General features: G+C 41.5%; 5 protein-coding genes and 1 non-coding gene across 9 annotated transcripts; 4 read left to right on the top strand and 2 right to left on the bottom strand.

Annotated features, from left to right (window-relative positions):
* Positions 1-294: 294 nt before the first annotated feature.
* LOC118118382 (uncharacterized protein CXorf38) lies at positions 295-4,346 on the top strand. Its single transcript, XM_035171568.2, has 6 exons — positions 295-532; positions 1,232-1,366; positions 1,728-1,850; positions 3,515-3,664; positions 3,780-3,962; positions 4,072-4,346. The coding sequence occupies exons 1-6, from the start codon at positions 332-334 to the stop codon at positions 4,180-4,182; spliced, it is 903 nt and encodes a 300-aa protein (XP_035027459.2). The 5' UTR covers positions 295-331; the 3' UTR covers positions 4,183-4,346.
* A 935-nt stretch (positions 4,347-5,281) lies between these two features.
* On the top strand, positions 5,282-10,438 carry LOC118117978 (SH2 domain-containing protein 1A). 2 transcript variants are annotated; one of them, XM_035170698.2, is made up of 4 exons: positions 5,282-5,791; positions 8,857-8,917; positions 9,014-9,158; positions 9,384-10,438. In XM_035170698.2, exons 1-4 carry the CDS (start codon positions 5,616-5,618, stop codon positions 9,500-9,502), a joined length of 501 nt encoding a protein of 166 aa, XP_035026589.1. In that variant the 5' UTR covers positions 5,282-5,615; the 3' UTR covers positions 9,503-10,438. The 2 variants fall into 2 exon arrangements, with proteins under 2 accessions (XP_035026589.1, XP_035026590.1); XM_035170699.2 differs by having other exon boundaries at positions 5,288-5,791; positions 9,405-10,438.
* A 1,084-nt stretch (positions 10,439-11,522) lies between these two features.
* LOC118117208 lies at positions 11,523-17,720 on the bottom strand. 2 transcript variants are annotated; one of them, XM_035169264.2, is made up of 10 exons: positions 17,505-17,720; positions 16,853-16,917; positions 15,379-15,431; positions 15,117-15,286; positions 14,756-14,931; positions 13,972-14,084; positions 12,722-12,863; positions 12,444-12,555; positions 12,070-12,151; positions 11,523-11,957 (listed from the first exon to the last, which is right to left on the bottom strand). In XM_035169264.2, the coding sequence occupies exons 2-10, from the start codon at positions 16,905-16,907 to the stop codon at positions 11,871-11,873; spliced, it is 990 nt and encodes a 329-aa protein (XP_035025155.2). In that variant the 5' UTR covers positions 16,908-16,917; positions 17,505-17,720; the 3' UTR covers positions 11,523-11,870. The 2 variants fall into 2 exon arrangements, with proteins under 2 accessions (XP_035025155.2, XP_035025154.2); XM_035169263.2 differs by lacking the exon at positions 17,505-17,720 and adding an exon at positions 17,415-17,504.
* Positions 17,651-17,722, bottom strand: trnae-cuc. Its single transcript has one exon. It is a non-coding gene; the product is annotated as a tRNA-Glu (tRNA).
* A 154-nt stretch (positions 17,723-17,876) lies between these two features.
* Positions 17,877-21,034, top strand: LOC118117212 (caspase-8). Its single transcript, XM_035169270.2, has 6 exons — positions 17,877-18,004; positions 18,663-19,003; positions 19,116-19,150; positions 19,797-19,902; positions 20,007-20,556; positions 20,699-21,034. The coding sequence occupies exons 2-6, from the start codon at positions 18,670-18,672 to the stop codon at positions 20,844-20,846; spliced, it is 1,173 nt and encodes a 390-aa protein (XP_035025161.1). The 5' UTR covers positions 17,877-18,004; positions 18,663-18,669; the 3' UTR covers positions 20,847-21,034.
* Positions 21,035-21,948: 914 nt separating this feature from the next.
* LOC118117967 (ciliogenesis associated TTC17 interacting protein) lies at positions 21,949-26,789 on the top strand. 2 transcript variants are annotated; one of them, XM_035170676.2, is made up of 10 exons: positions 21,949-22,196; positions 22,394-22,579; positions 22,816-23,001; positions 24,465-24,520; positions 24,626-24,712; positions 24,995-25,162; positions 25,245-25,369; positions 25,654-25,730; positions 26,203-26,270; positions 26,385-26,789. In XM_035170676.2, the coding sequence occupies exons 2-10, from the start codon at positions 22,462-22,464 to the stop codon at positions 26,571-26,573; spliced, it is 1,074 nt and encodes a 357-aa protein (XP_035026567.2). In that variant the 5' UTR covers positions 21,949-22,196; positions 22,394-22,461; the 3' UTR covers positions 26,574-26,789. The 2 variants fall into 2 exon arrangements, with proteins under 2 accessions (XP_035026567.2, XP_035026566.2); XM_035170675.2 differs by lacking the exon at positions 21,949-22,196 and having other exon boundaries at positions 22,226-22,579.
* The last annotated feature ends 564 nt before the right edge of the window (positions 26,790-27,353 follow it).

Below are 27,353 nucleotides of genomic sequence, written 5' to 3'. Positions count from 1 at the left end.
CATGTTGCTTTACGGATCTGTGACTCTGCTCTGTGGGGCAAACAAGCCCTGATCATAGACTGTGACACCACCCTGGACAAGCAGGTGTCGTGCAGCAACATTCAGCCTGAGAGGTGCTGAAGATCTCAGGCTTCCTCTGGATCTCTGCAGGAAAACAACAGAAGTTACATTTACAATTGTGAGGATCAGCCCCAAAGGTCACATCCTGCAGTTTACCAAGCCGATGGCGCCATCTAGTGGTCACTGTGTTACCTAACCTGAGTGGGTGGAGCTAAGTAAAAGGATTGGGATTGTGATTGGACTTGTTTCTCAGGAAGTGAGGAGGGCCAAGATGGTGAGTGAGGAGCTGCTGCTTCGTCTCAACGACAGTGAGTATAAGAACTGGCTGAAGGCAGGACGGTGTCTGCTCATACTGAAGAGTGGCCTCCATCCCTTCACCAGCCAGCACATGAGATGTTTCCACAAGGATCTGCTCACCCACAGCCCGCTGCTCGGGAGGCCGTGTGAGACCAATGCCTGCAGGGGGAACAAGGTGGGACCAGCCTGTCATGTCCCATCAACTGCTGCTTTAAAGTGTCACTGGATGATTCTATGGCTTTACAACTGTTTCTCACTTCGGACTCAAGTTCCGTTTCCACAGCGTGAACTTTCCCCAGGATCTGAGAATCTGTACAGGAACCAGGGTCGGAACAATGTTCCAGACAAAGCTCTTTTTACCCTTCAAAATAAAATCCTTACTCAGGGGTGTAGCACTTTAAGAAAGTATGAAATAACAACTTGTTTTTGTCAGCTTTAACCTTTAGTAACATTTCATTTCGTCTCTTATGGAGGAAAGTAATTTGTCCACTTACCATTTTTCGTACACAAATGTAAAATTTAAAAATCTGTACATTTTCCGCACATTAAAAAAAAGCCCCACTATTTATATATATATATATATATTATATATAATACAAATATATAATATTTAATTGACTTTTATTTTATTTATTTACTTTTTAAGTTTATTTTTGCATTCTCACTTGTGATGTTTGTGTATATTTAGATTGAATGAGTTCATTGTTGAATTTGTATTTTAAGCTAAAACCTTTAAGAAAGTACAGGAACCTTCAGGGTGGAGCTTGCAGGACTGGAGATGCATTTAGTTATTTGGAAAGGTTCCTGGGACTAAAGGATTTGGGTTGAAATGTGACATTACCAAAGTATTCTCACTGCATGTGTGTGTGTGTAGCTCTCCTGGGCATGTAGGGCGTGTAGCGAGTGGAAGACGGCGATCCTGGCACACCAGAGACAGCCGAACAGGACCGTGCACTGGGAGAACTGTTCCCCTCCCTCCTGGAGAACAGACTTCTGGGAAGTGGCCAAGGTACCAACATTTAGAGCAGTTATTCCAAACCATTACTATATTTCCTTAGGGCTGCAACCTCCACACATACACACACACACACACACACACACACATTAGACTGCAGAGCTGAGTTTTCTGAAACTTGAGAAGCTCCGTGATTCAATTCTGTCAAATTCTGTCATCACATGGTCAAGTCAAATATATCACAGCATATCAGCCAATAACACTGTTTTGAAAATGCCTGAATAGTATATATTTATATACACTATCTATCTATCTAACTAACTATCTAACTTTCTTTCTTTTTATTTGTCTCTCTCTCTCTCTCTCTCTCTCTCTCTCTCTCTCTCTCTCTCTCTCTCTCTCTCTGTGTGTGTAGGCCTACATGCCAGGAGGTCAGGGGAAAGTGAAGGGGGCAGATCAGTGCGATGCCTCTGCTCTGCTCAACCTCATCAACTCCTGTGACTGTTTCCAGACTGTGGATCCAAAATTTGTGAGAGAGGTAAATGTATAGTCTAAAATGGACACGCTGTTCTACTGTTGGTCACTCATTGATAAGCTGTTAAGTCAGACAATTATTATGTGACCTACCACCTGGGGGTCAAAGTCATAAAATGTGTTAAATTCAATGTAACAAATGAAAGGCCTTGATAAATATTTGTGTTTTTAAAAATTCTGATTAAATTCAGGCACATCACTGGCAAAGGTCACCAAGAAAATGTTCTCTTCCCCACCAATTGAAGAGGAATTATTAGTTGATCGGTTTGATGTTTTAGCCTAATGCTCTTCTAGCCAGCTTGCTATGTGTTATGGAAGTTTTCTGGAAGCTGGTGAAAGGAGAACTCAGGCAGCAGCTGATGTCTTATGCAGAAGGTTCTAATGTAGACTTGATGCATCAAGGAGACCAGGAGGTGAAACAATATACAAACGCCAACAGAGGAACATGAGCAACTGTCACCAACAAGTCTGAAGATGTTACCCACAGCATCCGCATTTACAGTATCTCCCTCTACTTGTGTCACCCATTCTAACAGCACATTCATGAATGGCTAGAGTTGCTGTCACTTTCGATGTTACATGTAGGTGTTTGCATCCTACTGGATAGTTAAGCCTATAGTATGCATTCCTAAATCACATTGTGTCCTTACGTCTTGTCCCTGAAGAAATATGCAAAAGTGTTGAAGTCGGGGAGAGTTGAAGTTGGTGTCTCCCTGTCTGGAGCATCTGAGTTAGATATGAAAGTCCCTAAGCATAGATGCTACAATGTGCTGTTGGTTGGTCCTTTATCTATAACCTGACCTCGGTACTGCTTAGTGAGAGAATGGAGTATCTGTGGAATTTAGACAGGCACTATTGTCCTGTATAGATATAATGTAATATATAATATACATAATATATATAGGGGCATATAAAGTAATGTGGGAGGATATTCAAAAATACCTCAACACTATGAACATGCAAGTTAACAGATAAGTGGCTTAAGAATGAAGAGAACTTGTGTTGTTTAGAGCCACTGCGTGGAAGTGAACTGTGGAATCGAAATGACATAAATGTGTTTTCACTTTGGTGTGTATTTCAATTGCAAGTTTGGTCATAAATTCAAATTAAAGTGTTATTAAAAAGGTCTATAAAAGTCTTAAATTAAACTTTTTTTATAGCTGTAGACCAGCTGCAACCAAGTCTTTTATATCGGGAGCTGGTTTTGGTTAAGATTTTGGCAGCAGTAATATAGAAATATAAAATTGTAAATGCCTTTTTCTCTAATATGCAAATGCATTATTTTCACTCCAACAGCTAAACCTCACTAATATACATGTTGTATCTCGTTTGGTTACTCTGTAGATGAGAAGAAAGAAAAGAAAGTGTCACGTTGTGATTTAACAGAACTTTATGTTCCAGACTGGATGATTGCAGACATTTCTTGGAGTTTTTCCTGGCAACATCAAGGATTTGACAAAGGTTACAGAATGGAGAGATTTAGTGATGGAGGGGCGGGATATGTACAAGTTAGATTGTACATATCTTGAAATGGTGCAGAGTATTGCTGGCAATTGACTTTTTTGTTTTTTCTTCAACTCTAACATTAACTTGTCAAATCAATGGGAGTGAATTTATGACCATTTTGTTCTGATGTGTGTGCCAACGCGCGTGTGTGTGTGGTTCCAGGTGATCCAATACAGGAACGAGTTAATGCATTCTTGTGAGTTGCGTATCAAGGATGAATGGATAAGACGCTACCAGAAGACTCTGAAACACTTTGTGCGGCAGTTCAGCCACGTACCACAGATGGCAAAAGTTGGACAAGAAATAGATGAGGTCTGTGTGTGTGTTTGTTGTTGTTGTTGTTGTTGTTAAAATATGTCCAGTTTGAGAACCACTCCGTCACATTACTGTTATTTTGCCTCACAGCTTGTTTGCATGTTTTGAACAGATGCTGACTGTCGATTTGTCCCTATCTGTCTCTGGTTTGGACCAACTGGACTCTGTTGACTCGGACGGTCTAGTGTGTGATTCGGAGGCCACCGTCGACTTAATCAGCCAATGGGAAGCTGAGTTGCTCCAGGAGAAGCTGCAGGAGTTACTGCATACTGACAATGAAGATGCTGACACACGGGTGCAAAGAACAAACATATACACTTACACTTGAACAAAAATAAATATGAACTAAGACATTAACACATTCAAATAAATATGGCATGTAATTTGAACTGTCTCTTCATTAGGATACTGAGCAGCTGAAGATGCTTGGTGGTTTCCTGCAGGCCAACAGAGATTTGGGGGAAAGGTTTTCTGCAGAGCTTCAGGCCATCGACTCACTACAGGCCAGAAAATAAGAAGGACCAGAAAAGATGAACGAGGAGCAAATTGAACCCTTTTTTTTAATTTCATTTGAATTTAAGTTGAAGATTTGTCACAGTATATGAACATGTATATAATATTTTATAAAAAATGTTAATGACTAGTGTTTACTCAAAAAAGAAGTGATAAAAACTGAAACCGATATGTTCTCAAACCCTTTTATACCCGCCTCCACTCACTCGCTCAGAGCGACACACGCAGTGAGATCAGAGCTCGTTCACGTGAAGCAGCCGGTCAGTGACTTTGTAGAAGAACAGTGAAACACAGAGTTTCTCTGGTCTCAGCCGCTCAGTGACCAGCTGCTTCATGATCAGAGCAGAAACTGCAGCTGGTTTGTACCGAGCTGGAGTTTCTGTGTCCTCCTCCACTCTGCTCTCACTTCAACTAATAAACACTCACCACTAGTTATCAGGACCTGATCAGCTCAGGAAGTCACTTAATGGTTGTTTGATTCGCTCCTGTGTTTATGAGGCTGCATTTAAACATCATGAAAATTACTCATCAACAGCAGAGCGACACGCAGACATGATCCGACACCATCGATTCATCACCAAACACATGACCGTACGTTTGTCACCTAAATCATCCCAATAAAAAATGAACTATGAACGTGAACTAGTCCATTTTCATCTGCGTGAACTGAAGTTGGAACTCATTCTTTTTAAGTGTGAACTGGCTCAACACTGCTTCTACAGATGGGCTCAGATTCAGATTTCACATTCACATTTAATTGTGTAAAGGTTTGGTTGTTACCACAGCTACCCTGTGATTAATCTGATTAAAAATTGTAATCGTTTGACAGACCTGATTTTATTACACTTCTCTACCTTTCTTACTGTATATTAACCTTAAAATAACCCATGAACAATACATTTATCTTTGAGCAATAAGCCCAACGCTGGTGTACACAGACACTTTACTCCATGTTCCACACAAATGAGCCCTCTGTTCTCTGTTTTCATCTCACATTTTTATTTAAATCATATAGCTCAACGGGGTTTGTCTGCAGCACACCACATCCTGATGGGGTTTACACTGCTGTCAGTGTGAAACTGAAACTGACACTGTCCAAATGTCTGATGTGTTACACTGTTGAAATACACATGTATTGCCATAAAAGAGTGTGACAAACAAATGTTTACACACAGGTTTTCAGAAAGCAAACCAGTGATGAGGATCAGAAGGGAGGATTAAGGTCGATTTTTCTTTTTTGTAACGTGAAAATCAATGTGCTCAAGTGAAAATCTTTTTATCAGATCACCTTTTTTTGTTTTAGCTCAGACAAAGTGCACAGAATGAGTTGCAAGCTGCATGACAGAGAAGTGTGAAAACCAGAGACGCTCTTCTTATATTTCCACACACTCTGTTGCCACAACTATCTGCTGCACCTGCACCTTTCTACACTCGCATGAGTGCTGGCCTCAGAGGCGACATGGAGCAGGAAGGGGAGCTGGTTCGGTCCATTTACTTCGGGAGAATTGGGAGTGAGGCCACAGAGAGGCTGCTGGAGAGGTTTGGACGTGATGGCAGCTTTCTGCTGAGAGACAGCGACACCATGCAGGGGGCCTACTGTCTGTGTGTGAGGTGAGATCTGAGGGTTGTGATAGTTAAGGGTTTGTTGGATAATTCTTCATTTAAATAGTTTATTCCTCCTTTATTCACAGTTTATAGATGATGTACAGTCCAGCTGAGAAAGCCAGTCTGTTAAAAAAAATTATATAAGTCATTAGTAAAACTTTTCAGCCCTGTACATTTGTCATAGACATTGATATAATGTCTTAAAGCTTTAAACTTCTTTGGGATTATATTTGTTGTTATAATCTCCTATTCTAATGGATACTGGTGTTTAATTTCTTGTTCCTCTGCACCTTAATACTGTACTGTCAGCAAAAACGTCACAAAATGTTGCTCATTTTAATAAATATCAATATAATTCTTCTCAATAATATACCTTTTAAACACGAGTTACGTTTAAATCTGTTTACTAAATAAGAAAGTATATCATAAACACTATATGACAATTTCCTGCCAGCTGCCAGACTTTGTTTGCACTCTCTGAGAAATGTGCAGTGCCGTGTTGTTTCATATTTATTATGTGCTACAATGTTCAAATGTTTTAACTTTTAACCACAGGTGATTTTTATGAATTGACAGCAATCTATAAGAACAACACTACATTGATCATGCCAGTGTAAACTGATATAGTAAAAGCTGATTAGCATAATATATATAATACATTGTGAGGGCATGTGTGTGTTAAGTTGCTGATATCAATGCTGTTGCATTTTTTATTTTACATCAATGAATTTCTGAAGAATGTGAGTAAATATTTGTTGAAACAATCTGTGACTGGATTAAAAAATATTTTGTGGACAACCCCGGCTCCTCCAGTCTGCGTAGGAAAATGGAAAGAATGTGAGTGGTACTGTTGATTGGTTAATAAGACTGGGAAGGCGCTTTATATATACAGGCCATTTACCATTTGAATTGTATAAGCTATGCATGTACAGTATATGTGATTTCAATGTACTTCCCACACATTAGCATTAGGCTAAAATCCCATGCTGTAACATTGACTTATAGTAAATAGTGAACCATCTCCATGTTTATTGTTATTATGGTTTTGCTCGATTTATACCGGTCATTTATAGCGTCACGTGGTGGAATAGAGTTCAACTTCATGTTGTGACATCGATTGTTCATACATCAGGTTCATTTATCTCATCTCCCCTGCTCCTTTGACTGCCAAAGTGTTCTGGCCCCAGCTAATTCTGAATTGCCCCTATTCTGTCAGTAGTCCTTTTTTTTATTTAGATAAACTCTGTCACTTACTAACAATAGTAAATTTTGTTAAGAATTTTTACTTTCAAAGCTTTTTTGAAGTTCACAAATGTGCTTGAACAAGGAACAATTTTCAAAATAAGATCAATGATATGTGACTTTTCTCAAAGCTACAGAGTTAACAGTAAACAAGGAATGATTTAAAGGGGACATAGCATGCAAATTCCACTTTGTTAGTGCTTCTACAGGTTAATGTGGGTATCTGGCATGTCTACCAACCCAAAAACTCTGGGGAAAAAACACTCGCGCGTTTTGTTATAGTTCCTCTAAGTCAGAAACGTCATGCTTGAGCGACTCGATTGCGCTTCCTGGGTATTGTGTCGTAACAAGGAACTGGAAGTCTCCCTACATGGTCTTGGCCCACCCCCCCACCGTCCCCCCACACTCGTTACTTCCGTGTTTACACCGGAGGCAGCGCAGCGCCGTTCCCAAGCACGCAGCCGGGCTGTTCACACGGGACGAGCATTTCTCCGCTGGTCAGCTCGCGATTCACTCACATGTGGCATTTGTCTGGATCGTTGGGACTGGGAGGCTGCAGCAGCTGCTCGGGAGCGACCGCTCGCTCTCCCGTGCGTGAGCTGGAATTTGTGTCAGCGCCACGCAGCCAGCAGTGTGGAAGACTTCCGCAGTGTTCAGCGCTACTGTAACCCCGAACCCCGACATTCAACGTGTACAACAACAAGCGGACAAAGCAGAATCGCGGGCTGACCTTATATATACAGTCTATGGGGCTGACCAGCGGAGAAATGCTCGTCCGTGCCTCGCAGCGGTCTTCCACACTGCCAGCTGTGTGGAAGACTTCCGCAGTGTTCAGCTCTACTGTACGCCGGGTTACAGTAGTTCCGCCGGGTTACAGTAGTTCCGCCGGGTTACAGTAGTTACGCCGGGGTACACCGGACGCGGAAGTGCCGCTGCGAGGCAGCGCAGCGCCGTTCTCCAGCGCGCAGCCGCCTGGCTGTTCACACGGGACGAGCATTTCTCCGCTGGTCAGCCCCATAGACTGTATATATAAGGTCAGCCCGCGATTCTGCTTTCTCCGCTTGTTGTTGTACCCGTTGAATGTCGGGGTTCGGGGGTAAATGATGGTCTTCATAGCCCCCCACCTCTCTTCTCTCTCTGTCTGTCTGCTTGTGTGCTTGTAGTGGATGGGCAGAGGGGACATTTAATTATGTGATTGGGAAAATTAAAACTCCAGGACAACAAGGGAATACAAAGTATGGGATGCATATTTGATAATTTATATCATATAAAATATGTAATTTATATCGTTTAAAATCATGGGGGGAGAGGGGGGGGGGAGCTGGCTCATTAGCATTTAAAGGAACAGGCAGTCAAAACAGGTCACTCGGTGGAGGGCTGTTTTATACAGGGTAAAAAGGGTGCTGTTTTATATGATCCTTGTGGTATTTTGACCAAAGTATGTTACAGACATTTCATTAAGACCCCAAGGAACCATATCAACTTGTGGTAAAATGGGCATGCTATGTCCCCTTTAAATGTGCACCTTACTGAATCCGGAGTTGTGCATGGATGTTGAACATATAATTGGTCCCTCTGTGTAATTTGTGGCCTTTAAACAAAATCCTCAATCCGCCACTGCTCTAGAAAGATTTGTGAGGAGTATATGAAAGTTTGTTTCACCTTCAGTGTGTTGAACATGAAACTGAAATCACTTACATCCTCTGCTCCAGGTTCATTAACAATCTCTTTCAGATTTAATCACTCCATTCAAACATGTGTGAACATATATTCAAATTGTACGCATTTCACAGTAAACCATTTAAATCTCGGAAATATGTGTTTTGCAGGAAAGCCCCGTTTGTGCACACCTTCAGGCTCGTACACTCCATCGACGGCTGGTGTCCTCAGGTGAGCGAACATCTGCATCCAGATCGCACACGTCACACACTTCACAGACATATAAACAAGGAGGTTATTTATGGTTTGTGTGTTTGTGTTTGTCAGAGTTCAGGCATCAGACGGCAGAGCTTTGGGACACTGGAAACACTGATAGAGAACTACAGAGGAGGTTCAGCCTCTGGTGTCACAACAGTCCCCCTCACACACCCACTGGACAGAACACAGCTACAGTACATCAGTAATGGACAAGGTATGACACACAAACACACACACACACACACACACAAACACATACTTTCTTCAGTATGTTACAATATAAAGTATTCAAAAAGTATATAAAAACTCAAACAGATACAAACGCAGACACACGAGTGGTTGTTTCTGTGTTTTTGTGTTTGTGGTAAATCAAAGTTTCCTTTTGCGGCAGTGAAATGTTTGTTGTCCGTCATGACCTACTCACTCAGTTCTCTTACAGTTCCAGCTTTTTCCTCTACAGAGTTTGTCTACATGGAAATGAGCAGGGGCGGCGGGGGCGGCGGCAGCGGCAGCGGCGGAAGCAGCAGCGGCGGCGGCAGCAGCAGGTCCATCAGTTAAGGCTTTGCCTTCAGACGAGTGGACCAACGCTGTTAATCAGGCGGACAAACTGAAGATGAGAGAAACATGTAGAATGTGGCAAATCAAGGATCTGCCATATTTTTTGTGTTTAATTTTGTATCTTTATTTGTGTCACTTTAGCATCAGCTCATTGTAATTGTTCTCTTTTGCTTTGTTCATTTCAGTGATTCTGTTCATTATTGCTGTAATACTTTATTCTCATTGATAATATATGTATTTGTTGCTCTGTGGCTAAACCTGGTTTAGTTTGTTTGGCTCATACAAGTCCAGCTTATTACACTTTTGAACCATGGAGGTTATCCTATCGATACTTTGGTCTGTTGGCAGATGACCCTATTATCTTTCTAATTATATATAGAGGAAGTCCCAACCAAAAAAAGTAAAACTTTCTACAACGTTTTAGACACACGTTTCTCTTAGTTAGACAACAAATAGCTTTCTGAGATTAATATCAAGAAGTTTCTTTAGATCCTCTAGAAGAGTGTAGGTTGTCCTTGAGGTGGGTGAGGAGCACTTCAAAAGTCCTTATATGAAAGCAGTCAACATAGTTTGTAGCTATGCTAAGCTAAGCTAACTGTAGTTTAATGTTTAATGGAAAGATGTTGTAACAGTGGTGTTCTCATCATCTTCTCATCTAACGCTCTGCCAGAAAGCAAATTAGCAAATTTCATAAAATGTCAAACTTTTGCTTTTGTGTTGATTCATTCTTCATCCCATTTTATTGTTTTCATATTTTTTTAAATGCTGTGTGGGTTTTTTTTAATTATGTTTTATTGTCAGATGTGTAAGTGTCAACGTTTGTCTAAATGCTGGATTTTTGCTTTTGCTGATACCATCCTGTAAACAATGAGCTGCGATAATAACGACTGCAAACTGGACCATTCTGTACAAATAAAGGTTGACTAAATTAATAAATAAATGACTGGATTTTAAAAAGAGCAGATGATGCATTACCAAACTTTATTGACACACACACACAAAGGTACACACATTTTGTCAAAGCTCTAGATCAACATTTCAGGACCAGTGAACTGCTGCTCTCAGGTAGAGAAATGTGTGTGTGTGTGTGTGTGTGTGTGTGTGTGTGTGTGTGTGTGTGTGTGTGTGTGTGTGTGTGTGTGTGTGTGTGTGTGTGTGTGCGTGTGTGTGTGTGTGTGTGTGTGTGCTGGTGCTTGTGTGGCGTGTGTGTGTGTGTGTGTGCGTGCGTGTGTGTGTGTGTGTGTGTGTGTGTGTGTGTGTGTGTGTGTGTGTGTGTGCTCTTGTACAGCTCTCTTTGTGAGGACCGGTTTGAGTCTACAACCTACTGAGTGAGGACATTTTGTGAAAGTGAGGACCGGTTTTGGCCGGTCCTCACTTTGTGACCACCCTTTAATGGACTGTTTGGGGGTTAAGACTTGGTTTAAGGGTTAGGGTTAGAATTAGGTTTAGGTTAGGTTGAGGGTTAGGGTTAGGCATTTAGTTTGGATGGTTAGGGTTAGGGTGGGGGGCTAGGGAATGCATTATGCCAATGAATGTCCTCACTAAGAAGCTGCACAAACGTGTGTGTGTATAGGATTTGGTGTAACTTACCCTTGAGAGAGACAATAGTTCACGAGTATGTTTATTTATCCTTTTTGAGAGAGTGGTGTAGCTGAGTGTGTAAACAAAACACTGATAACTTGTGGTGGTAATGTGTGCGTTGTTAACACTCACAATCAGATGTAACTTAGAGGAGAATGATATGAAGATTGTATTTGATGGGTCAATCCACCTCTACATGTGAGCTCTTGAAAAAGGGGAAGTCTAAAAAGCCAGGAAACCATTCAATGTGGAGGAGCTTGCCTGTTCTTTCCGTGACTCATTGCAGCTGATTGTTCATGCATCTCTCTCACTGTGTGTGTGTGTGTGTGTGTGTGTGTGTGCGTGCGTGCGTGCGTGCGTGCGTGCGTGCGTGCGTGCGTGCGTGCGTGCATGTGTGTGTGTTTCTCAAAAGTCTATAAAAGAATCTGCAAACGCGTTCTGAAGTTTATGAAATGAAAGTGTATTGAGATTTATACATGTGTAGACACATCTGCAAATGCGTGCAAAGATTTGACCATATCCACAAAGTTTTGTTTACCCTAAGCTAAGGTGTGACAAGCGAAGCGGCCAACAGATATTGAACCATATTAAAGTGTAAACCTGAGCTAACACTCTTGATCTTGAGACCATTGAATATAAGGCTGTAAAACACAAGACCCCACCCAAAAAACACACCTCCCACATTCATATGCATACATTCAACACATTTTTGAGCTGAGGGAAAATGTTGTTGGTGTTAGGTCGGTGTAAATACTGTAAATCTGAAAGTGTCCTCCCCATATTACTTTTAAAATGTCTTTAAAGGGTTTTCCTCTTCTTCCTCCACCTTAGTGATCTCCTCTTCAGCCTTAGATGGCAGCACAGGATGGAAGAACTGGAAACACAACACAAGAAGCAAAACAATGGCACCCTTCGTTCATGAATGTGGCTTGGTGAGTGACTGACATGATATGAGTATGTGGTGTACATTATGGGTGTGTACTTACATTGAACGTGTCATTTTCTTCCAGGAAATATATGTACTTTGGCGGTGGTTGAGGAATCGGAGGAAACAGAAGTTTAGACACCCTAAAACACACACACACACAAACACAAACATACTGCAAAGTAGGTTTAGAGTGTTGTGTTTTGCGGTGGCTTATCATAGAATAACAACACTACCACCACCCATACAGCCCCTTGGACTTCTCCTTCCTGCACTTTGTTTTCTCACCTAACTTGACTGTGTCAGCTTTGACTTCTTTTTCACGCAGTTCAGTTTCACATTCAAAATGGAAGACACACTTTATGTATCAGGCTGTGAGGAGTCTGTGAGAAGCTGTATTGATGTCTGAATCAGTGTGTTTGTGTGTTTGTGTACCTCTGATGGCGCACCAACAGCAGCAAAGCCAGGAGGATCATGGGTATTCCAAATGAAATCGAGATGATCGACAGGGTGTTGAGTTTGTCTGGCTCCCCTGACGGTTCCACCGCTACAAACAGATGCACACATGAGTATTAAGATCCCTGTGTCAGTAACTGGAACCTGTCGCATAATCATGTGTCCAGTTATCAACTAATCAACAAATTAATAAAGATGTCAACAATAAGTCAACACTAGTTTTTAGTTAAACATCTACTTGAGATGATATCACTCACTGACAGTGGGACTCCATTCACTCCACTGAGTTAGGATGCAAATGGCCAGCTTCCTTGTCCTCATCCTCACTCTGTAGGTGAAGGTAGGATCCGTACTCAGCTCTGTGTAAGACTGCTGGGATGTCAGCTGTTTCGGAGGCTCCTGTTAGGAAAATATTCCTCAGTTCAAGAAACAGACACAGATGAAAACATAACCTCCTTCAGCAGAAACAAGTAGAGAGTAGAGCGCATAACTACACAAAGGCCCAACAGTCCCCTTATGAAACCACATTTCAAACACTGAATCCAGACCTTTTGGGAGATCTGCACCAAATTGCACACACTCATAAATATCAGTCCCCTAAACATGCCTAATTAATTTTAATCAAGATCTATGGTTTTTATTATCTAAGAAATCTACGGAAATGTTGTAAAATGTCCTATCGCACAATGTTGAAGAAAGTGAAAGTTGTTGCATTATCCTGCTAACTATAAAACGGACAAACAAACAAGATGAAAATATTCCTTAGCAGAAATAAGGACACTCTGTGAGCACATACCTCCACCAAAGCTAATTGGCCACTTAATCAGCATATTGAGACCAGATACATATACCATGTACACACGAATAATCTTCAACCTGCTCACACTAAACACAGGTAAAATATCCATTCTCTGATAAAGCTGAAATGATTATTCGTCACCGTTCAGTATCTGAAAAAGGTCGCTACTAAAATTGGATTCACAAAATCCAAGCCATTATCCATATCCACACCAAATTTCACCTGGTCATAGATATTAGCTTTATACACATGCTTGAGATCTCTGTTTAATTCTTGAGAAAATCACAAAGATCTGAAAAAACGCATCATATTATTTATTTTTTTCAAGATCCATGAATTATTCTCTGAGAAATTAAGGAAAATTTGGAAAAACGTCTTATCTCACAATTTTAAAGAAAGTTAAAAAAAATCCTGGATCTGCCCCCTGACCCGGACGTACACCAAAATTGATTAATGGGTTCTTCTTTGACCCAACCTGCATGCTTTTCATGTTTCAGGGCAACCCATTGAGTAGTTTTGTGTAATCCTAAAACTAAATAAATAACGCAGATGAAAACATACCCTCGTTGGTAATAATTAACATAGATGCTGAATGCACTAATTGTAATCGTTAGTCGCTTTGGATAAAAGCATCAGCGAAATGACTTGTAATGTAGTGTAATGTAACCTCCACAGTCATCCTCACACACAGACAGACATGTACTGTACCTGGTTACCCAGGTCTAGCTGGTATTCAAAGCACATGGGGCTTGATTGAGCCCACTTCACCAATAGTTCTCCATCTTTGAATGCTGCAGAGATTGAGGGTGGGGACAGGACCTCTGTGGCACAAAATCATTCATTGTAAAGTTCTGCTGTGGATTATCTTAGCACAAACCTTCAGTTTACTAGAATGATGACTTTATCCCTCAACATTTACTGGACATATTTCCATGAAATATTCTACAGACGTTCATGCTCCCCAGAGGATAGATATTCATGACTGGTGACCTGGTGATCCCCTGATATTTCCTCTAGCACCACAGGGATGTTGACATTTGTAGTTATGAGTAAAATGCCTAAACAGCAGCTACTCTCTCTAATCTGTCTACGCCATCAAATTTAAACACTGCTATGACTTTCTTACTTGTGCAGCTTCCACATTTGAGAGGACGCATCTTGACGGAACACTCTTTGCATCCAAATATTCTGATTACTAATCTGAATACTAATCTGATTGCTGTTAACCAATGTCTAAACTAAAAGACAGCACATTTGTTTAATACCACGTGATCTCCTGGGGGCATTTTTTGCATCGTTAAGATCATTTATTGGTAATATGCTTCCCATTTGCACTGTTCACAAATTATATTTAATATCTATATGTGCACTGCTGAGTCAAGTGGAATCGAAGTTAAGTGATACCTTGTGCATTATTCATTAATTAAGACCATCTGTCAAATTGACATTTTCAAATACCCCAAAACAACTCAACAGTTTACTGGAGCCTCACCCAGTGTGTCCGTGTCGTATGTGTAGGTGTAGACTCTCCACTTGTCGTGCTGGGACATGTTAAATTGAAGTACTACTTTTAACTTCTCATGCTGCTGCAGAACTAAAGACCTTGATCCGACCCATTCCACAGGCGATTGGCTCCGAGACTGAACTGTTGTGTTATCATGGCAGACACTGGATGAACACACAGAGAAACGTTTAAAGCAACTGATACAGATGAACTTGCCTTTGTTGTAAGTGTATTCATATTTCATCTCTTAAACTTGAACAGTTTTCCACTATAAACATGGCACATGTTATGGTTTGTGGAACATGATTGTGTTATTGTTTCATCTAGAATATAAAAACCATATGAGTACCTGATAGAGACAGAGAGCTGCATATCCTTCTCTAATGTGAGGAATGACCAGGAGCAGTTGAGTAGTAGATTTGTTGGGTAAAGGAGGCAGATGAAGGTTTCATCTACTTCAGTCAGATCTAACTCCTCCTCCTCCTGGAGCGAAGAATTCATGAAGTGAGCCACGTAGAGCTGAAATAGTTTTTCAAACAAACAAAAAATAAATCTTTATACTTGCAGCAAACTTCTATCGTGCATGTGTGGTGTTTGATTTCGATTCTTACCACCTCATTGGGCTCTTCCCCCTGACAGATGTCCTGATTGATGCCCTCCATCGCTGTTAAGAAAACACACAGTTCATCTAGACTTAAAGCATGAGGGGAACCAGAAGTAGAACTGATTTTAGCCGTAGATTGCCATGTTCTAACTTGCACTCGATAGCGTGCAGGTAAAGTCCATCAAAAATAAAGGAGACATATTGTGCGTTTCAAGCTTTTATTTCCTCTAGTGGGCAGCTACTCTCTCTAATCTGTCTACGCCATCAAATTTAAACACTGCTATGACTTTCTTACTTGTGCAGCTTCCACATTTGAGAGGATGCATCTTGACGGAAAACTCTTTGCATCCAAATATTCTGATTACTAACCAATGTCTCTTGGGGGCATTTTTGCATATTGTGCATTTCAAGTTTTTATTTCCTCTAGTGTTCTGTAGGTTTTTTGTTTATGTAAAACATCTGCAAAGCTGAGCTCCTCTCCCCCACAGAAAACACTGTGCCTCAACGTCCAAAAACGCCTCCTCTGTCATCCAGCTGATACTTCATGATGTCATCATGATGCCCAACTTTTGCATAATGCACACCTAACAAAGAGCTGGGCATACACTATGCCACTTTAGAAATGTTGTTGCTAAATTCCACCTCACCCTGTGTGAGTAAATCGTCTGAGATGCGATGCCTAAACTCACAAATGATGTGCTCACACTGTGTGGTTGGATTGTCTGACACGACCTGATCTCTCAAACTGGCCGCCTCCTCCGCACAAGCTCCGTGTTTTTGTCAAAGAAGAAGTTGAAGTTTGTTTGCTAACAATGCTAGGTGTCGGCATATGGACACATTGTTTAGACGCTGCACGACAAACTATACACAATGAAGAAAGAAATCGTCCCGACTCTACAATGAGACACACAACTGAAAAATCACGTCAAAATCACACAGTGTATGCCCAACTTAATGCAAGGGCAGAGGCCAACACTTCCTACATGTGCGAGAAGCAGTTGGCCAATCACAACAGAGGGGTCAAGCTGGCCAATCAGAGCAGACTGGGCTTCAGACTGAGGCAGGTCTTAAAGCAACAGGAGCTCAAATCAAGCGTTTCTGACAGAGGCTGAAAAGAGGAGCTGCAGCAATGGACAGTATGAGAAAGTGAAACCTAATTTTGGGGGAAAAATGTCTGCTTTCAAATTCTCTTCTGCAGTGCTCCATGCTGAATTCATCTGGGTTTCTGGGTAATTTGTTATCATCGAGGTGGTAATTGAAACCTGTTTCCTTAAACACAAGAGACAGTGCAACACCAGCTTGATGAAAAAGCAACATCTGACGTACAAAGCATGGTGCACTGGACATGAGCTGGTTTTAATTGTCATAGATGTGTATCATGATCCATCAGGATGTGAGTGTGAGCGCCTGTGTTGTGGTGCGGACACTGAAGTTGTATTAGCAGTTGACGTTGTGGTCTGCAGTGTCAAAAAGTCACCCACCGCCTTGTGATGGCCACAAAACCAGGAAACTGGACCAGAGAACAAGGAGCAGCATCACAGCTGATCTACAGATTTTACACACACACACACACACACACACACACACACACACACACACACACACACACACACAGTGAGAGAGATGCATGAACAATCAGCTGCAATGAGTCACGGAAAGAACAGGTAAGCTCCTCCACATTGAATGGTTTCCTGGCTTTTTAGACTTCCCCTTTTTCAAGAGCTCACATGTAGAGGTGGATTGACCCATCAAATACAATCTTCATATCATTCTCCTCTAAGTTACATCTGATTGTGAGTGTTAACAACGCACACATTACCACCACATACAGAAACGTTTACATTTCCCCTCCAAAAATAATAAAAAATGAAGTTATCAGTGTTTTGTTTACACACTCAGCTACACCACTCTCTCAAAAAGGATAAATAAACATACTCGTGAACTATTGTCTCTCTCAAGGGTAAGTTACACCAAATCCTATACAGTACATATTTTAATAGAATCACAGTACTATTGTTAATATGATTTAAAAGAGGCTGTTACCGTCTGTTGTCCTTCCACCCTGTCGCTTTCACCAACAGACAGAAGACAGTGACACATTTCTGTAGAAAGAAGAAGTATGACGTCACTTACTGTACAGATCGTCAGGAGACCATCCGCCTCCCTCTGTCTCTTATTCTGTACGTTGTTGTAAGGTGCTCATGGGAAATACCCCTCGATAAAAGCGAGTAAAACACAGGATCATATCAGGATTAGTTGAATTGTTAACCAAAAGTGAGTTCCCTGACCGGGAATCGAACCCGGGCCGCGGCGGTGAGAGCGCCGAATCCTAACCACTAGACCACCAGGGACAGTTGCGCTACTCAGTGATGTGGTTGACCTTATTCTTCCACAGAAGAAAGTTGTATTCTTCTTCGCTTCACTCTCGAGCGCATGTGAGTTCACGGCTCATTGCTGCCCCTGGGGCTCGTGGTGGGAACACACAGAAGTGACCTCCCCTTTAGCTTTCGCTCTGTGCTGTCTACGTGGCTACCCCTCCTCGACCGCTAGGTGGTGGTCACATGGCCGGAGAGCTCCTTTGGACTGGAGGCAGTGTGTGTTTGTGGAGGGAAGACTTGGAACACTTCCTGATGGTAGGTTAACAAAGCCTTTGTCTGATCACCCTGTGCTACGACTAGTTTACACTACAGTTCTTCATTTAAGATATTTTGGATGATCGTAGAAACGGGTTTAAGTCAGCTCAGGTGAATTCTGACTGTATAACTGCGTGATGCACGAATGTTTACAGTGGAGAAAGTTAAAATGGTTCAAATTCCTACTTGCTATGAACCATTTACATACATTAAAAACCACATCATGTCGTTTTGATCACAAAGTATTGATTTTAAATCAAAGTTGGCAGAAGAAGTTGTTCTTGCTCATGTTTGAAGTAGTCGGTAATTAACATGTGTCATATAGTGATACTACAATGGTACTACCATAGACTGTATATGTATATGTACTGCATATGTTGCAGAACAATATGTTCACAGTTTTACTCCATAAACTAAAAACCCATGTACTTGTAAGTATAGGGTGGCTCCCCCATTCGGGTTTCAGTTTCGTTTTGATGGTTAAGATAAGGGTAAGGGGTAAGGGGTATGTAGTTTAGATGTCACATCATGAATATGGACTGTATCAGTCACTTTTTCGATACATTTTCAGCCCTACTTCAATATGAACCAAAATAAAGATACTTTTGTGTAGCTGTTCTCTTGTATAATATTGTTTTACTCTGTGTTGTTATCTCAGATTCAACATGTCAGCCAAAGACACTCTGCGGTGCAATAAAACAGACATTTTGACGGCTTTGTGTGCAGACTACAGGCTGATCCTCAACAAAGTTCACGAGAAAAACCTGATAACCCAACGTGAGTACAACAACCTGAAAAGCATCAACAAGGAAGATGTGGAGGGACACGCCGTTGAGCTCATGGATAAGATCATGAACAAAGGAGAGGACTCCTGCCAATATTTCATGGACCTCCTGCAAACCGACAAGGACATAATAAATACTTACCCTAAGCTGAAGAGCATGCAGCTGAATGACACCTGCCATCTGGTCACCTGTCAGCCTGTCCAAGAGTCAGCAGGTATGTTGACATACACAGATTGATATGAGCCTATAGTGTGTCTCACATGGAGCTTACACCGAAAAATGTTTATGTTTGGAGATGTAATTCTGTTTCACTCTGGTTTCCTCAGATGCTACGTCACCACAGAGCAAGAGGCTCAAGAGGGTGAGATCTCTGCCTGATATTCAAATAGCACATGATATGCGACCATGCATGAGTATTACTTTCGAAGTAGATTTTGATAAAAAGACTCAAGAAGGGGATTGCATACTTTTTCCTCAGATAATCCCAGGTCATATTTTGTTCCTAATGTCTCCAGACAGATGCGTAGTACTTTGTAGTAACATATTTTTTGCTGTCTTGATTCAAGAACGTGATGTTTCAGTTTTAAAAGCAGGACTTGTTGATTTTGTAATGCTCTCACTCAAAACCCTGCGCTTGCACTCAAATACACCTGCGCTCCAGCTTCATCTGCTCTCCTTGTGCTCTCGCTGCTTCTGTGAACAAATGAGACCTCGGCTCTTGGATTTCTCCGCCGCTATTGGATTTTTTCTTCTGCCCGTGGTTTTTGTGTGACAAGTCAATGGAATGCCTGGTGTAGTGATGACAGTGAAAGTACAATACAAAATCTGAATGTGAAATCAATAGGTCTTGCTCTGAAACTGAAAGACTAAAGAAAGTAAAACTTACCACAGAATATTTGCTTTGTAATATAGTAGTATAATACCACACAAAATGTAATCCAGTGAAAACTCAACTCTTAATTATAAGTCTTTTTATGTTTGTGTTCCATTGTTTTCATTGTTTTAAGGAGGAGCGGTACCAGTTGAAGAGCCAGCCCGTTGGCCTCTGTGTCATCATAAACAATGACAACTTCATGGATGGCACAATGAGAAGTGGAACCAATAAAGATGCTCGTATGTTACCTATCAGACAGCTGCACTGTTTCACACCATTCTCTCGTTTGTTAGTGTTTGAAGCTTAACTGAGTTTTTTTTTTTTTTGTATCCCTGTCCTGCAGAATGTTTGGCAGAGGTGTTCACTTGGCTACGCTTCAGAGTGCTGATGTGTAAAGACCAAACCCGGGACCAGATGGAGCGAGCGCTGGGGCACTTTGCCTCTCTGAGCGACCCCTCTAGGCTGCAGGAGTTCAATGTTAAGGAGTGGATTGGCAGCGGGTTCGCTGAACCTCAGCAGACTCCTCTGAAGCATGGAGATGCCTTCATCTGCTGCATTCTGAGCCACGGATTAAAGGGCGTAGTCATCGGGACGGATAGGAAGCCCCTCTCCATTAAACAAATAACTCAAACTTTCAAGACGAGCGACCAGTCGGCCCTCACCGGCAAACCCAAAGTGTTCCTGATCCAGGCCTGCCAGGGACCGCACACACAGCATGGAGTGTTGCTTGAAGACCTGGAGGCTGATGCTTCACCCTCACTATTCATTCCTGAAGAGGCCGATGTTCTGGTTGCTTTCGCTACTGTTGAGGACCATGTATCATTTAGACACAAAACCGACGGGAGCTGGTTCATCCAATCAGTGTGTCAGCAGCTAAAGGAGGGCTGTCTCAGGTAAATATATAACTCTAAATGAAATATGTAGTTTGACCATAACCATAACCATTAATATGCACCGTGTGTACTGTGCACTATTTGATCATAATCTGTGCCATGGTGGTTATGGTAATGTTTTTGTACATTATATTTATTCAAGGCATGATGATATCACCACCATCCTCCACCGTGTGAATGATGAAGTAAGCCAGAAAGAGGGCCCTAGACAATGTGGAGCAGCAAAGCAGATGCCTGAAGTCAGGTTCACCCTGAGGAAAACACTTGTGTTGTCACCACCTGAAGCTTAATCTCCAGAAATCATGCAAACTGCTTACTTTATGTCTGAATTAATGATGTATTTTATGAGAGTTTTCTTAAATGTACTCAATAATTGTTTATCTTTCTGAATTATCTCTCAATCACATGTAACAGTAATTGCCATTTATACTTTTCCAAACTTTTGTCATAGAATAAAGTTCACTGGAGGTGGTTTTAATAAGGCTTTATACTGTCTCTTTATTTTGCAGCACCTTTTTCATGAGAGCAAGAATAGATGAGTAATTAATGCATGAAACAAGACCAATTAAGCTTTAACATATTTATATGGAGGATGTAAACTACATATTCATTATAGAATATTAATCCATTTTGACATAGAGGAAACATTTGATAAGCGTCAGTACTTTCTGTTTAAGGGATTATTATTCTTATTCCATATAATTTTGCAGCATCTAAGTCGTGTTGTTCTTGGTGACAACTACAACTGGGGTTCAGCTTTGCTTTGACCTCATTGTATCTCTCCTGACGTTTTCTCCAGTTTCTGTGCTATTTAAATACTCGCACAACTCTTCTGTCAGTTTTAACTTTCCTTTCACCGTCTCCAGTTCTACACAGCACTCATTCACCCTCAGTTGTTTTCTCTTGCACAATTTTACTCGGCGTCGTACAAGATGAACATTTCATACTTCATTCTCCTTTGCCCTCAGTCCTGCAAGGTACAGCGGAAAATGCATCAGCTGTTTGGTCATTCATCTTGTGTGCCATTATGATCTTTTCCTCGATTTACTGCACTGTTGAGTTTAGTTGTTCAGGTGATTAGTCTGAATATGTTAAGCTGAAAGAATAATAATGTTTTGCGACTTACTATTTAACACTTAAAGGGATTCATTAAGCAAAGAATTCCTTGTTGTCAGTTTGCTTTAATGTCAGTGTCAGTGGTCATATATTCCTTTGATTTCTTAGACAGGGTTTTTGGCCTGAACAGATCTATTAAGTCTGTATGTAGTGATAGTGATAGCACCACCTACTGCCAAAAGGAGGTAAGCCTCGTTTTACAACTTTAACTCGATTTACATCAAATATTCACCGTGTTGTCTAAACTTGATGGAGTGGACCGAAATGCGTGATTAGTGGGCGTGGGTCCAGCGCCGCGTGACGGACGCAGGAAGTGTTTTTCCTTCCCGCGATGCACAAAACGCACGCAACATGGAGCCGTTTCGCCGGGTCCCTGTTCGCCCCCATATGCTCGGGCCCGCACAGTGCTGATCGCAGCTCTAGTTCAATTATTGTTTTTGTCACGACTAACTTTGTTCCTGTGATGTAAATAGACTTCCACTCTCTGTCGATGGGAGAGGAGTTTCGTGGCATGATGTGAACAGGTATTACGGTAATTTACTTCCAGATTCGACCGCGCACGTACAACCGTCTCTATGGTACTGCAGCGTCGTTGTCATGACTACTGGAACCCGCTCGTCTTCTATTTCGTACCCGACGAGGCTGTAGAAACAAGTCCCGACGATAAAAACAACTAAAGATGATCAAAACAAGCTCAGTGTCTCAACTGTCCTTCTCTTAGGGCTGATCCAGACACACTGGGACTTGTTTGACGTCCTGGATTATCTGCCTGAGGTGAAGGCACAAACAATGGAAGCCTCGCTGGAGGATAAGACTCCTGCAGGAGCTTTAACTGTGAGGCAAGGACCAAGTCATGGAGAAGAGCTGAAAGCCTCTGATGAAGCCATCACGTTCATGTCCAGCATTGGTGAGAGGGTTTTCAGTTTATTTCCTGTGATGAGTCTGGAGCCTCAACAGTGAACAGAACCTGTCTATGTCTGAGAGTCAGCACCACCTGGTTTTGACACATCAGCCACATAGAGTTTGTACATGTCATGCGAGCAAAGATCAGAAATGAGATTTGTCGTCTTTGCCATTTCCTTTTGTAAAAGCTGCCCACTGTGGCTTTATTCTCCAACCTAATGATCCCTCTGTCCCCTGCAGAGCCGGTGGAGCTGCTGAGGTGTGTGTTTGCAGACTCTCTGGTGACTGTGTCAGAGGGCGGCAGGCAGGTGGGGAGCTTCAGTGTGACTTTGGAGTTTGCCCGCAGGATCCAGCAGCCCTGTGTGCTGCTGCATGCTCAGAGCCAGGGAGCCATCGACGACTCCCCCTGCGGAACAACAGTGACAGGTGACGGGGGAAGGCAGGGGCCACTCCTGATCTCCGTTGTTTTGTCATTTTCTACACATGTATGGTGGCCCAGAGAGCTCAACGCACTGAAATTTAAGAAAACACATGCAAATAGAAAAAAACTGGTGCAAATTAAGAAAACAACCTCATCAATTTGACAACACATTTGTAAAGTTGTTGAAGTCTGCTACTTTTCAGTGGTGGTGGAACTTCACAAAGCCTTGAACTACAACCAGGTTCATCACTTTTTTTGGGGTCCCCTGGAAACATTTACATTGTCGCTTTCGCAGTTTGCAGCGCGTTTCTGTATTTGCCTGTGTTGTGACTTTTTGCAGCGCATGTGTCATCACATGGATGACGTTGTTTTCTTAATTTGCCCGTGTTTTCCTAATTTGTAGTGTTGAGGTCTCTCGGCCAACTACACTGTCGGTACATTCATATCCTTTGCTCTGTCTTCATTGACAGAGTAAACTTCCATCTAGAGGACACGTAGCTGCACTTTTAACCCCATTGACTCTGATCCAGTTGATATTCTCAATGACTGTGTCCGGGATATAAAATGATGGAAGGCTCAAAATTTCTCACAGTTAAATATTGGCAAGAGTGAGCAAATGATTGGCCCTGACATTGTCACTACTTACACATCGCAACACCTGTGTTTTCTATTCCAAAACATTGGGTACAAATGTAAAAACCAACAAAGTTATCCAGTCGTGTTTTTTGCAGCTCAGGAAACTCCCTAACGTCAGCATGTTTTTATCCAGAAGAAGCGCAATTGTCATTCATGCTTTAATTTTATAATAAAATAAATTACAATTCATCCAAAACGCAGCAACCAGACTTCTCACGAAATCTAGTAAAAGGGAGCACACTATTCAGATTTTAGCTTCTCTTCATTGGCTTCCAGTAAATTTTAGAGTTGATTTTAAGATTTTATTTCTGACTTTTAAGGCCAGTTCTGGACTTGCTCCTTAGTACATTTCAGATCTTTTAATACCATATGTGGAGACGGTAGCCTGAGGTCCTCGCTGAAGGCCCTATTCACCATTTCACTGAGGACCAAAGGTGACTGGGCCTTTTCTGTCAGGGCTCCCACTCTTTGGAACAACCTCCCAGAGGAGATCAGTCCGGCAAACTCCTTATCCTCTTTTAAATCTCTCTTAAAGACACGTATTTAGAGGTGTGCTTTCCCAGGATTGAATTCTGAATTCACCTGTTTTTAAATTCATCTGACCTTGCCAATTATTTTAATCATTTAACAATGTTTTATTTGATCTTGTTTTTACTCTTTTCTCATCTAAAGCATTTTTGTTGTTGTATTTCAGCTGTAATGTTATGCGATCTTCAAATGGCTTTTAACTGTTTCCTATTTGCCAACAATTTTTTTTTTATTATAACGAGCCTTGTAACTGTGTTTTGAAAGGGGCTACATAAATAACGTTTTATTATTGACAATTTTTAAGCCTACCTGAATACAAACCTGGAGGTGCTGGAGGAAGATTACCACGAGTATGTCAAGGTAAGTCATTGCGGGCTTTCAGCTACACACCTTCATCAGCTGAAAACGTTGTGCCCTTGTCCGTCTAACATTGTTGTGCCACATCTCTCTGGTTTCATTTTTCAGCTTGAAGGCCACACTTTGGAGAAGAGGTGTCACATGGTGCAGCATGACGGGCAGATGATGATTAATAAAGTTACCACTGTAGGAGAGGTGAGAGAGGAATGTCTAGAGTGAGCGTTAACAGCCTTAAAATCCTGACAAAAATAACAAATACATTCTATCAGCCCAAGACCTATAGTAAACATTAGTATTTTGAAAAGGTGCTTTACTGTATTATGGCTTTTGTCGTTAAACTTTAGACAACAAAGCGGCTTCCATTTAGCAAAACTGGGATCGAATGACTGTTTAAAACAACAATAACTCCGATTTGACTCTTGTTTCTCTCAATACTACTCTACCATCCATCCTTTTTGTGTGTGAACGTGCGTACAGGAGGTGACGAGGGAGAGTGTCTCTTATCCCACATCTGCCCTAAGAGGGCTGGTAACTGAGGGCTCCACCCTGCTGCTGATGCGCCTGATCGCTCTGAGGAAGACGGTGCCCCAGAACATGACCTTCATCTCCTTGAACCAAGATTTACACATGTTCCACATCACCCTTGTAAGTGTTTATAAGATTTTCTTGTTCTTGTCAATGACTCCTACGAAAAGTGAACTCTGATTATACGTGTGTCTGTGTTTAGAGTGAGCTGGGTGTGAAGCAGCTGGACATCGGGGGTGAGACAGTGGAGGTGTTTGGGATGGAGAGGACTATTCACTCTGTGGAGGAAAGCCCCGCCACCTGGCAGTGCTACTTCCTGGAGGACGGGTAGGTTCAATGACAGCCTCTTAAGGTTCTTAAACTTCGTAGACACTGCCCACCACAGTGCCCACCCACTGTCTCACTGCTCAACACAGTGGATCAAGTAGGCTACGACTGTTGATTTGACACTATTTCAATTCTTTTAGTGTTTGCAAGTCAACCGCTGATTAGGCCCACGTGATAAATTAGTGAAACATTTTGTTACCTGATTTTTTAAATGACGATGCATGCATTAAAAAAAAAAAAGAAACTGTAAATGCTACTTGATGAATTCATTTTTTTCTGATCAGGCACTTGGCCAGTAGAGTGCACGTGGGATCACCAGTCACTGTAAGGCTTCTGCATCTGCCATCACAGCCAGAAAAAGGTAATTACTGATTCTCTAATGAAAGTCAGTGATGATTTAGTTTCAGGTTTAGGTTAGGGTTATCATTTTTTATTCATCAAAGGGAACAGCGTGAACTGTTAGTGTTGCTGGGAAGGATTGCAACCCTTGGTAATGGTTTATATAAAAAACACTGATATTGTTGCGTAAGTGGATGAAATTAGTCCGTGATGCTGTGCTGAAGAAACTAGTGGTGACTAACACATACGTCCATTATCCACACATACGCACACACACACATTTGAAGGGACAGAGGAAGCGAAAAAAGGGAGAAGGAAATGGCCTCCTTGTCGACTTTTTCTTTTTTCTCCTTTTTATCTTAATTGCTTATCCAGAGAAAGTGTCTGATGTCTCCGTCTGTTCTCTTCCTCACACTGATAATGACTAACTGTTCCTCGGACCCCCACTCAGTGACTGATCGTGTGTGTGTGTGTGTTTTTTATTTTATTTTTAGGTTTTGAGAAAATCCCCCTTGTTTGGGAAGAAGACATGGAGATGTGGTCTAAGTTCCTGGACAGAAAGGTGAGAGTGGATTTAAATGTACTTAGACAGTAGCTGAATAATCAGGTCTCTCACACATCTCCTCCTATTCAATAAAACAGAATGTGAATGTGTGTGAATGTCTCCCTGTGGCAGGAGGAACTGAAGGCGGACCACGGCTCGTACCTTAGAAAGCACCCAGAGATCCGTGCTATCATATCTGACTTCCTGCAGCTTTTGTTGCTGTGGAAACCAGATGACGTCTTCCGATTTGCCAAAGACTACTTCCTCCCGTTCGCTTCCCAGCAACCTCCAGACTCAAACCTGAAAGCCTCATCGTCCTGAAGGCACACTCAAGGGCTCACAAGATCAAAACTGTATTTCATAACTTGCTGTTAATTTATCACTTTTGCTTTTTCTTTTCTTCAGAGTGATCGACGTCTAGGTGGTTATAAAGGAAATATGGTTGAAATGAACAATTACCTTTTAAACATGAGACTTCAAAAAAAAGAAAGAAAATTGAATTAAAATTAATTATGAATAAAGTGGGTTTGTTTCAAAGTGTCTGTAGTTTGTTTTTTCTCATGGACGTGCATTGCAGAGGGATAAAGTTAGACTTTAGTTGCCACATTGAAGAAATGTTTTATCATTATTGTAGCTGCATGAATATGAATAGCCAAATAGTTGCTAGCTCGACCAAATTAGATAGCAATATCATCCAGTCATAAAAGATTCAAGATAATGATGCAGATTGATGCCCCCTGCCCCTAATCATGTGACACTGTCCAAACTGACGCACGTGTTCTGACTTAGACTCTATATTTTCATTTTAAGAGGTTTATTTTCAAATTTGAATATTGTGGTTCGCAATCGGATAGATGACAGTGCTAAGCTCAAGGTGCCAAATCATCTTACTGCTTAAACTAGTTTACAGCAAACTATATATATACTATATATAGCCTATCTGCACTTATGTGTTAACTTACACTGGCAACGAGGGTGGGGGGGTGTTACCTTTTTTTCAGGCTAGAGCAAAGTCCCCTCAAAGTTACATTACTTGTAAAGCCAGGGCAAAGTCAGTCTGCTTAGAAAATAAACGCACAAAATGTGAATGTTTGTTACATA

This window comes from Hippoglossus stenolepis, chromosome 11, assembly GCF_022539355.2.
Source record: "Hippoglossus stenolepis isolate QCI-W04-F060 chromosome 11, HSTE1.2, whole genome shotgun sequence".
NCBI lineage: Eukaryota > Metazoa > Chordata > Actinopteri > Pleuronectiformes > Pleuronectidae > Hippoglossus > Hippoglossus stenolepis.
The sequence above is the reverse complement of the archived record's forward strand: the minus strand, read 5'-3'. Positions and strand labels throughout refer to the sequence as shown.

What these genes read in the sequence shown, in the direction of transcription:
- LOC118118382 (XM_035171568.2), top strand. Translation starts at nt 332, where the DNA reads ATGGTGAGTGAGGAGCTGCTGCTTCGTCTCAACGACAGTGAGTATAAG. An exon ending in ATGCCTGCAGGGGGAACAAG is followed by an intron (nt 533 to 1,231) that starts GTGGGACCAGCC and finishes GTGTGTGTGTAG; the next exon opens with CTCTCCTGGGCATGTAGGGC. An exon ending in ATGAAGATGCTGACACACGG is followed by an intron (nt 3,963 to 4,071) that starts GTGCAAAGAACA and finishes TCTCTTCATTAG; the next exon opens with GATACTGAGCAGCTGAAGAT.
- LOC118117978 (XM_035170698.2), top strand. Translation starts at nt 5,616, where the DNA reads ATGAGTGCTGGCCTCAGAGGCGACATGGAGCAGGAAGGGGAGCTGGTT. An exon ending in TCGACGGCTGGTGTCCTCAG is followed by an intron (nt 8,918 to 9,013) that starts GTGAGCGAACAT and finishes TGTGTTTGTCAG; the next exon opens with AGTTCAGGCATCAGACGGCA. An exon ending in GTACATCAGTAATGGACAAG is followed by an intron (nt 9,159 to 9,383) that starts GTATGACACACA and finishes GTTCTCTTACAG; the next exon opens with TTCCAGCTTTTTCCTCTACA.
- LOC118117208 (XM_035169264.2), bottom strand. Translation starts at nt 16,907, where the DNA reads ATGCTGCTCCTTGTTCTCTGGTCCAGTTTCCTGGTTTTGTGGCCATCA. An exon ending in GGGAAGAGCCCAATGAGGTG is followed by an intron (nt 15,287 to 15,378) that starts GTAAGAATCGAA and finishes AAACTATTTCAG; the next exon opens with CTCTACGTGGCTCACTTCAT. An exon ending in CAGCTCTCTGTCTCTATCAG is followed by an intron (nt 14,932 to 15,116) that starts GTACTCATATGG and finishes GTGTTCATCCAG; the next exon opens with TGTCTGCCATGATAACACAA.
- LOC118117212 (XM_035169270.2), top strand. Translation starts at nt 18,670, where the DNA reads ATGTCAGCCAAAGACACTCTGCGGTGCAATAAAACAGACATTTTGACG. An exon ending in GCCTGTCCAAGAGTCAGCAG is followed by an intron (nt 19,004 to 19,115) that starts GTATGTTGACAT and finishes TGGTTTCCTCAG; the next exon opens with ATGCTACGTCACCACAGAGC. An exon ending in TGGAACCAATAAAGATGCTC is followed by an intron (nt 19,903 to 20,006) that starts GTATGTTACCTA and finishes CCTGTCCTGCAG; the next exon opens with AATGTTTGGCAGAGGTGTTC.
- LOC118117967 (XM_035170676.2), top strand. Translation starts at nt 22,462, where the DNA reads ATGGAAGCCTCGCTGGAGGATAAGACTCCTGCAGGAGCTTTAACTGTG. An exon ending in TGCTACTTCCTGGAGGACGG is followed by an intron (nt 25,370 to 25,653) that starts GTAGGTTCAATG and finishes TTTTCTGATCAG; the next exon opens with GCACTTGGCCAGTAGAGTGC. An exon ending in CTAAGTTCCTGGACAGAAAG is followed by an intron (nt 26,271 to 26,384) that starts GTGAGAGTGGAT and finishes TCCCTGTGGCAG; the next exon opens with GAGGAACTGAAGGCGGACCA.